The sequence below is a fragment of the Strongylocentrotus purpuratus genome, unplaced genomic scaffold (genome assembly GCF_000002235.5).
Source record: "Strongylocentrotus purpuratus isolate Spur 01 unplaced genomic scaffold, Spur_5.0 spur5_scaffold_15, whole genome shotgun sequence".
Taxonomy (NCBI): Eukaryota; Metazoa; Echinodermata; class Echinoidea; order Camarodonta; family Strongylocentrotidae; genus Strongylocentrotus; species Strongylocentrotus purpuratus.
The window spans coordinates 5,269,171-5,279,727 of NW_022145600.1; the positions used below are offsets into that span (position 1 = coordinate 5,269,171).

At 35.1% G+C, this 10,557-nt stretch overlaps 1 protein-coding gene across 1 annotated transcript in view; it reads left to right on the plus strand.

The window, feature by feature from the left end:
- Positions 1-8,927, plus strand: part of LOC588762 (serine/threonine-protein kinase 10) — a 74,576-nt gene extending 65,649 nt beyond the window's left edge. The window contains exons 15-18 of the mRNA XM_030986422.1: positions 66-257; positions 1,199-1,324; positions 1,681-1,794; positions 3,445-8,927. Of these exons, the coding sequence (XP_030842282.1) occupies positions 66-257; positions 1,199-1,324; positions 1,681-1,794; positions 3,445-3,567 (555 nt within the window). The 3' untranslated portion in view covers positions 3,568-8,927. The remainder of the gene's footprint in view (positions 1-65; positions 258-1,198; positions 1,325-1,680; positions 1,795-3,444) is intronic.
- Positions 8,928-10,557: the final 1,630 nt, after the last annotated feature.

Consider the following 10,557-nt stretch of genomic DNA (forward strand, 5'->3'; position numbering starts at 1 on the left):
AGTTGGCATTGTCGTAATATGGCAACATAACTAAATGTTTTTGTGTGTACTTAATGGTACAACAGGAGGTGCAGCAGCTCAAGAACTATTTTGATCGCGAAGAGGAGGAGCTGAACCAGAAGCACGTGTTAGATCAGAGGCAGTTACCACGGCGACTACGCAATGAGAAGCAAGCCAGGCTTTCCATGTTTAAGAAGAGTCTGCAGATCCATAAACCAGGCTATACAGCGGAGCAGGAAAGAGAGAAAATCAAAGAGGTACGTCTAGTTATCTGGGATTTTGCGATGGAGTCTCAGAAACATGAGTTGTTCCTTGCTGCGTAACTCAGGCCTGATAATTACCCGATTTAAATCGGTTTCCTGATTTAAAAAAAAAAAAATCCTGATATTTTTATTAATTTTTCATGATTTTTTTTCTCTATATTTTCCTAATGTTCTTACTCAAAAGGGGGAAATGGTGTTTGATGCCATTTTTTTCTTCCCAAATCCTTTTTTTTTTTTTATAGTTCTCACTATCACCCCTGATAACTACAGAGGGCACAACTCAAGAGAACGCACTTGGATAACACTCTTCTTGTGTGGTTTTATAAGTCGATCATCCAGTCAATTCTCTTTTTAATTTAATTTGTATTTATGGCAAAACATCTGACAGTGAGAAAGCGCTCGACAGAGCAAGGAAAATTGCTCAAAGAATGATTGGTATTGCACTGCCCAATGTGGACAAGTTGTATGGTCATGGTTCACTAGCTAAGGACAGTGTATTAGAGAAGAGAAAGGAAGATGGCCATGTTTTTTCTATTTCTTGAAATTTGTTTATGTGTGTTTGGATGCATTTCATCCATTTTAGTCACCTTATGATAAAAGTGCCCCCTTAACTTTAAATGTTGATGTATGACCATGCTCAAGCAGAACAAGCAAAGTTCCAGGTCAACGCAAGTCATTTTGTATATCATTGTGGAGTGGGGCGTTCTTTATAGAAAAGCAAGCCGTAAATCTTCACCATGGCAACACGTAATGCAAGGCAAAATTAGTGTCATACCATACAAGCCACTTCTGCTGCATTATGTAATATAACATTTGTATAAATGCATATTCTCCTGTCAGTTACATGATGGACTTATTTAACAAAATTTCCTGGAAAAACGAATGTCTTCCTGAGTTTATCTTGTTCTCAAATGATCACCACATTTTCTCTGCAGTTCCAAGACAACGAGACTGCTCGCTTCAAAGCTGAGATTGCCCACCAGAAGGCTAAACAAGAGAAAAAACTACATAATGAAAGACAGAACAGCGAAGCCATCATGCAAGAACTTCTCAGTGATCATGTAAGTAGACCGAAGCTAAGTAAGAATGAGGGAGGTGATGATGATTTGATAGTTTGAAGGTTTATTTTACCCAATTGCTATAAACAAAGCATGTGTATGCTTGTAAGTAAGCACCCAAGGGGACCGACGGTTCAAAGTCCTCTCTGAGGGACTTGGTTAATGAGGATTAATGCCTTACCAAAGGGCGCTAGCGAAGCTGGGAAAGGAAATGACTTAATGTGGGAAATAAAAGTAATGTATGAAATACAAAAGGAGTGTATTTGGTGAAGGAATCATACTAGCTGAAGAGGAAGGCTGACGACTGAGACTATTGCGTTTTAACCCATCGACTTTCATTTGTTGTTTCATCTTTCTAGAACGAGAAGCGTAAGGTGCTAATGGAACAAGAGACGGTCAAGGTCAAAAGTATCGAGGAAACTCATGCAGAAGAGGTCAAGAAATGGAGAGAGCAACTCAGACCGCGCAAGAGGGTAAGTACACAAAATAGCTGTCCTCCTAGAGAGTTGCTTTAAAGCCCCACTGCACTACTTATAGCTACTTGCGCACTTTATATAGCAAACAATGCCTAAGCGGTGACCATTGGTCCCCCATGATCCCCTTTTTCTTATGTTAATTGAGAACTGATTTGATGAGTTAACCACATGTATGTGACCATGCAGTAAGGCTGCGACGGGTAGTCGAATGCTCGAGTACCCGCACGGTTGACAACTACTCGGGTACGATTTCTTGTACCCGAATATTCGGCCGCAAAAAAAAAAAAATGTCCAGGCCCACGCTTACCCGTGCCAGGGAGAGCAGCATCCGCTGGCATGGTACCGTCGGTAAAAATGTTTCCAAACTCAAGCACTGTCAAACTCACCATTCAGAAACTGGGACCAAATGTCCAGATTTCTGTTTGGACTTGGAGGAAAATGGATTATTCTGCCATCTTTGGTTTTTAAAACAGCATTGTTTACTGTTATTATTCTTATTAAATCGGCGCCTTCAACTGCAACTCAAAGTAAAGTTGCATGCGTTTTCAGAGAGCTGCGCGAGGGACCTGAGAAACTGCCGAGTGGTATGGTAGTGGCAAAAAATGAAAAAAAAGGGGAAAAATCCAAAAATCCAAAAAATAAAAAAAAATCAAAAAAAATCAAAAAAATTCAAAAAAATTCAAAAAAATAAAAAAAAATTATAAAAAAACATGGCGTCCGAATACTCGAGTATTCGCCTGTGAGCCTGGGAGTGTACTCGGGTACCTCATTACACTGTTGTGCACAGCCCTACCATGCAGGGAGGTCTAATCCCTCCTGGCCAAACTAGTGCAGACAGGTTTTAATGTATTGTGTGTCCAGTACCAATATAATCCTGAAAATATCTGTCTAATAGTAAGAGGTATGTGATAAGTCATGTGGTAATGTCTGCAATAACACTATAAAACACTCTGCATAGAGGTGAAAAGGTAAACTTGTAGTTTTGGGGTGATATCTGGGCTAGCACAAATAACTGTTTATTATGTGGGATTTAAACATTTTATGACAGTTAATAACCCACTCAGTAACATAGAAGGAAACATAGTTTTCAGAGTACTGCCCCTATTGTCATTTGAAATATATAAGAAGCTGATTCAGTCAAACTGATGCATGCGACCAGCCTTGATTTTTTTTTTTTTTTTTTATTAGAATGATAAAAGAAATAATAATGTAGTTGTACATATGTATAAGGTATCAAGCTAAATTTTCTGCAACAGTCTTCAGTAGACAGTTAACCTAATGAATTACATCTCTTTTTCTCTCTCTTTTTCTCTCTCTCTTTTCTTCTTTCACATTTCCCTCTCCTCCTTCTTTCTATTCTGGCTCCATGTCTTTTTCCATTTTCTTTCTCCATCTCTCTCCCCTGCCCCTCTCTTCATCTTCCTTTCTTTTCATCTCTCTCTATCTCTCCTTTCTTCTCATCTCATTTATTCTCATCTTCATCTCTCTCTCTCTCTTTCTGTCTCTTTCTCTCCCTCTCCATCTGTCTCTCTCACTCCCCCTTTTCCTCTCTGACTGTCTTTGTCTCTTCCTCCCCCTCCCCCTTCTCTCTCTCTCTCTCTCTCTCTCTATCCCTCTCTATCTCTTCTCTACTTTCCCCCTCTCCAGGAATTGGAGGAGACATTCCAAAGAGAGCTCGAAAAGCAGGGAGAGTTCTACTCCGACAACAACACAGAAACCCCATCATCAGATTCCATGAAATACAAGAGGAACAGTCTAAGTGTACTCTGAATCACCCCCAGCTTCATCGATTCCCTTCCTCGTGTTATTCAACAACCATAGTTAGTTGATGTAGACATGGTTGCGACAGTGGAAGTCACTTCCGATTTGTCAGCCATTTCATCGGCTCCAGATAGTTCCTTCTCCTAGACATTCCATGTGCAAGGGAGGTATTTGGAGCTCCGTGATCTAACCTATGACAGCACTCGTGCACTCGTATATACGCGTGTCACAACTATCTCTCTCAGTATGCTTCGCTAACAACGTCTCCACACCCTCAATGGTTGGAAGTGATGTAATACTTTTGTTGTCAGAAGTTGTATCCTATAATCATTCACCATAGACCAGACCACTGTATTTGAATTTGTGGATGTCTCTACCCGGAAACCCTATTAACTTCTACTTTACTCATCAGCAAGCTACAACAGTATCCCGTGGATGGATCCACATTGCGTACATTGTTGCCATGTTGAGCTAGCCTTGGGCAAGGATAGTGGTTATGAAGAGCAAATTGTTTTTAGAAAAAAATTGAAATATATATATAACATTTGAATGGGTTGGTAAACTGAGTCATTCTTTCCACATTCTCTAAAATGTGCCCCATTTTGTTTGGAGCAGATGTGTATTATGCGGTTCTTATGCGGCAGCTTCAATTGATTATTTGGCTTAAAAGGCTGGGTTATACTTGACAAAATTTAATTTCAAACATCTTGTGATGTTCCCTAACTTTTAATACGTGTTTTCCCTGAGTCTTTATCATCTTTTCATTCATCGTGAGTGCAGACATATTTAGAATATCCACGAAACAATCTAGTATTCAAATAGTTACCTGGCAGGAACTTTTGATGACTTATAGGGAACATTTTTATATTTCATTATTAATCCTATAGATGCAAGGTTGTGAATATTGATGCTAAGCGTAGGCTGTTGGAATATTCAAAATTGATGTCTTGCTTATCCAAAATGTGAAACATAGTTTATTTGTTCTTGACAGATAAGTGTTTGAATATTGGAATTTTCTATCCCTTTTTTGCCAAGTTTAACTGTAAGGCATGTACTCTATCTGTTCCTGGCATCCCTTATGTTCTCAATGTGTTTTTGTTGTTGACATGTCATCATCAATGTCACTCAGAAAGATGGTTATTTTTTTTTAGTTTTTTAGAAAAACATTGTTATGTTGGCAGGATTTTTCCGTCATTGTAATTGCATGTAGGATCAAATCATGCACAGTGAAAGGTATATAATATTCAAGAAAATTAATGTTGTTTGAGCATATGTGTTCTGGCAGTGTCCCCACAGAACTGTCAACTTTCCCCTGACGGCATCCATATACAAAGCCCAGGATAACTTGGACTGGAGAGCGTGGTAAATATGTTTTCTACCAAAATCGAATCGTATCCATCCGGTTAATATTGTTCATTTCGCCTTGCTGTATTCATTGATTAGGCCATAGACAGTTCATAGGAGTAAACCAAATGTGCGACTTCTTCGCCGAGAAGACATATCGAGGCCTTGTCCTTCTACACATATGTGCCACTTAATAATATCGAGCAACAATTTGCCATCCGTAATGACAAAGGGTACTCGTGTGTGTTGCATCTACTTATTGCCAAACTTTTGTAAAAAAACCTTCCTTTCTAATACCAAAAGCAAACCTCCAAAAATGTGTCTTTGACCAATTTTTGCGAAGATTAACATAAGAGACATCAATGAGTATGCAGAGAGGGGGAAACAAAGAAGTGGAAGATTTATTTCGGATGTTGCTTATGAGGTTTTTGTATTAAAGCACTTTCTATGTATGTTTTTTCGTATTTGGCAACATAATGGCGAGGTTTGTTCTGTGTTATTGTCTTCCTGGTTTGAATAAAAGTGCAAGAAGTAGGAGAGATGGAGAACAGAAGTGTACTGGTTTCATTTTTTTTAAATGTTTAGTGCTTTCTCCCATAGCAGCACTTCATAATGCCTCAGGTCTCTTGTTTTTCATATTAGTTTTTAAAGTATTTGTATTGCTATGCGTTCTTGTATCGGTTTATATTCGTCTGTATCCGACTAATATTTTTAATCATGATATTCCTGTATCCCCGTTTACTGGATATGAAAAATCATGCCAATTTTCCTGCAGATTTCCCTTGTACCATAAATGTAAATTGCTTTGCAAAACCGACATTGTTGTACTGGTAAATCACAATTCTGTGCAAATCTTTTAAAGTAAATTTCAATTAAATACCGGTAAGTCAGGATTTTGAAAGTAAGTGTAAGAAAAAAAGTGTGTATCAAATTCAGTCTGAAGTAAAAGAATGTGCAGTTTGTCTCAATTTTCTGACATTAAATTTCACTTCAATAGTCAGAAGTCTTTACCTACCAAAAGAATGCCTATTGGCTTAAAAATAATGAATGAGAGTCTGAAAACAAGCCTCTGTATAGCTTGTATGTTGTACCTTTTGAATATCTATTCTTGCATATTATATGAATAAGTTATGTTTAACATGGCTTTGTCTAAATCGACTTATTGTCAAAAAGAAAAACATAAATTACAGGGTTTTTTCTTTTTAGTGAGTAACAGGAATGAAAATTATAGAAAAGAAAATTTAGGGATGTATTTTGAAGAGTTTTTCTGATTCCCTGATAGTAAGAAGGATATGATCAGGAATTACACTAACATTTACACGGCTGTATACATTATATCCTCAGTTTATTATTTTCAACTGTTTCATCAATGGCTATGAGAAGGGATTGGTTTATGACTTGAAAATTGTATTTCCCTGTTTAATCAAGAATATTTTATAGTGAGAGTTATCATATAGACAAAGAAGTAATTTATACATATACAATGTACTTGCGGGCTGTATATTACTCATTTTATATTTGGATGCGGGCGGGATGATATTCCATTCTGATCATCCGAGAGACAGAAGGACGTTCACTAACAAAGTTTACAAGTTAAATCCCTTCTGGTTTCCATCACACACGATATGATTTACATTATGTTCAAGAGAAGACGGATTTTTTTAACTTGGCTATTTTTTTTTCAGAATTAAAAGGGGAATGAAACCTCCTGACTTCACTAGTTTAATCAAAATGGCAGCTCCCATGGGAAATAGCTTGAAAGAAAATTGTAAACTTTGCTAAGTTATTGCATTGTAGATTTTCAAGATATTCTGAACTAGCTTACAATTTTTTTACTAGGGCTGTCAGCTAAAGTTTGTTGAGTTTCATTTTCCTTTAATGACATCAAACGTCATTTACATTGACATTTACATTGCTAGTCATATTTCATTTCATGATGGGATGCTATTATTTGTATTTTTATGTTTATTCCTCTTTAATGTTAGTGTAGTGGAAACCTTAGGGTATTCATCAGTATATTGACAATAGGCTATGAATTAGTACAGGAGTACCAGTTTTGTTTATCTTGTCTTGTTTAAAATAAGGACGATTACTTTCAGTTTCATTCAAGAGAAGATAGGAAAGATGGGAGGGTTGAAAATATGAAATAAGATTCATTAAAAATAAAAATCAAAGCTTGTCTTCAAGCGATCAAATGTAAATATACATGCATTACCAAGTAAGAAATGGACCCCATTATATGGTATGTAACTTCAGCCAAGAATACAACACTTCATTGCTGGAGTGGGACATCTATAGATTTATATTTTTATCCTTCGTTTTTATGCCCTTCCCAAATAATAATTTGGGTATTTTATCATACTTCACTTATCATTTTCTATCACCGGTAGTGATCTTGAATAATTTTATCCATTTCTCGTTCTCTACATGTACTTCTCTTTTTTTTAATATAATTTAATTGGCATTGTGAGAAAAAATTGTTGTTTCTTAATATACTGAACCAATTACATTCAAATTCTGAGGATTTGTATTTGTTTACATTTTTGACATTTAACTCATGAAATACACTTTACACATTCTCTTATTAAACATGAAAAGAACCCACATTTTACAAGATTCTTATGGCATGTAGTCACACAATTCTTCTTTTTTGAGTTATTTTACAAGTTTAAACCAAAATACTGATTTCTCTGAGGTATCGTACCTGAACACGAACGAAGTTGTATAATGATAGAACTTGCATTTTTACAAGTAGTAAATAAGAGCACATTCATAACGTAATGTGTATTTGTTACTCAAACCATTTTTGTTTTAACGTAAAGAAAAAAGAAGTACCGGTAGGAGGAAAGAAAAAAAAACTTTTTCTGGAAAAGGGAAAGGTAGAAGTGCTGCATATTTGGTATTAGGAGAGATCTGATGTGACCCAGTAATGTTTATGCTATAGACGTGTAGTCTGTTTTGGAATATAAATAATCCAACTTAATATATAACCAAGCTTCACAAACAGTACTACTGTGTATGGATACTGGAAAAAAAAACTATATTTGTTTATATAATCATTTTTCAGGTTATGAAACATAATTTATATTTCTGACTTTTTGTTGCCCTTTTTTCTCTTGGATGCGGTCCAATCTATCTAATGTTTAACCTAACTCATGTTACTCATAGTTTTATTATTATTTTGATATCGCGTTATTAATTGATCAGATAAATGGTGAAGCGTTCGTATTTTCTGTACGCACTGTTTTTTATTTTATCTAAAGACGGAATCAGACACAAATTTGTGTTGATATTTATATGAAATAAAGTTAGTTACTCAGTATTTATAAGAAATGAGAATGTACTTAATAATTTACCAAGATTAAAAAAGATTTATATTTGTATAACTTCCTGGAATTAAGGTTATATTGTTATATACATTTCTCATGTTACTGTTAATAAAGTGTAAAGTTTATCTCGATAATAAAAATGTTATGAAGGATGCTGAACTGTTGTAATACAGGAGTCAATGTTATAGCATTTTTCTTCAACGAATATGCCCTTTTCTGCTAAAAAAATAATGAATGTGATTTTGTAAATTTCTAAACAATGAATATGTGAATATCAACATTTATGTAACAGTACCATTTTTTAAAAGAGTGAGCATAATGCAAACATGTCGTGTTCTGTCGTTTCCATATTACATGTACATGTATGTATGCTGTATGGTGGTATGTGTAATACAATAATCATGTGGTAGATTTGTTTTCTAAAATATGTCTATTGATTTGCAACGAGAAATGTCTTTGTACCCTGAAATTTATTATATCCATCTATTTAGTGTTTAGAGGACAAAGCACTTTGTACCTTTGTAAATAGTAATAAAAACATGTGGGAATTCCTTTTTTTTAAAGATGATTTAAATTTTACGAAGAAAAATGTGAAAATTTTGTTTCTCGAAGGAACCGATACTGTACCATTTGTGCCATGTTATATGCTTTGCGATAGTTCCATTTGGTAATAAATCGGTCATCTTATGTATCATATGCAAGCCGTTTCAAGTGTTTTTTGTTTTATTTTGATATATTGCACATCCTCCTCACTCTTCTTCCTGTCAATATATTCTTGGTTTTTTTAATGTCACTACTTCTGTCACCCCTCCCCCCTCCCCCAACTAAGCATTCACCTTTCTTTATATACACACACATGTACAGGGGGGTGTTTCACAAAGATCCTAAGTTGAACTTAACAATTATGGAAAGCCGTTAGCATCTACATGTATGAAAATATTTTGTTAAAGTTATTTTAAAAGGCATAAAAATGTTGATTCAAATCTTTCATATTTGTTATTATCAAGGAGAGTTCATGTTCTTGATGCAGAATTTATAAAGTCTAAAATACTTGATATTTCACTTTTGAACATAATTGTTAAGTCCAACTTAGAATCTTTGTGAAACAACCCCAGGTCTCTTTCCGTCTCTCTCTAATCTCTCTTTTTCCTCACCCTTCTTTATTTCCTCTCCGAATTAGTATTCACATCATTCTATCCCCCTCTTTCCTTCCCCTCATTTCTCACACAAATTATTTTTTTATCATTGGAGTCACTGTTTCTGCTTGTTCTCTACCCCCCCCCTTTTCTCTCTCTCTCTCTCTCTCTCTCTCTCTCTCTCTCTCTCCCTCTGTACCTTTATCTCTTTGATATCACATGTTTAGGTCTACTGATGCAGAATATAATTTGTATTTTTCATTTTGTTTATACTATATTTCTTTTGTTCACACTATATATTGTATTATTCAGCTCTTGCTGCTGCTCAGTTTTTATACACCAATAAATAAAATAAATGACAAAAAAATCTGTTACAGAAGACCACAAAACAAATATATATTTTATAAGTCTTTACATCTTTTTTTTTTATTGGAACACTTTTGAAAATATAACAAGTAAGGCAAAGGTGTACTTCATGTTGGAAGATTATACATGTATCATTATGATAATGGAAGAACAAGTTACAAAGTACAATAATCTTGAAATACATGCTTGATTGATTAAGAAAAATAATCTCGGAGTTTTAAAAAAAGCATGATAAATGATGTAATACCTGCATAGGATTTTCATGTTTTTAAAGATTCTACAAATGTGCATAGTTTACAATTAACAGAAATATTAATGCCCTTTAGAATATAATGCTAACATTATAACATAAAAAGGCTGGAAGACCTATTTGGTTTGTTAACATTTAGGACAAATCTCATATGCAAGTAAAATCGAGGAAAATAAATGCTTGTACATGTAGTGTCAGACTGGAGAGCATTTCAAACAATTTGCTTTGATACAAAAGCGTTGAAATAATTGATTTAGCCAATACTTCAGGTGGGCCATTGAACAACAATAATACGCACACGCATAGCGCCGATACAGATTGTCTAAGACACGAACAGGGAAGAAAAATGCTAGATAACTTCAAAGGAGGCACATGCATCCCGATGAATTCAAACAGGATATCCCTGAATGTTGCTAAAGATTGTATTGAATACTTCTATACTTCATTGCATTTAGCTAAATGTTTGTGTATTCTGTAAATCCGTTTGGATACAGTAAAACCTGTTTATAAAGACCACTCACTGGAGTCAAAAGCATGGTCCTTATAAGCAGGTGGACTTTAAGTACAAGTTCCA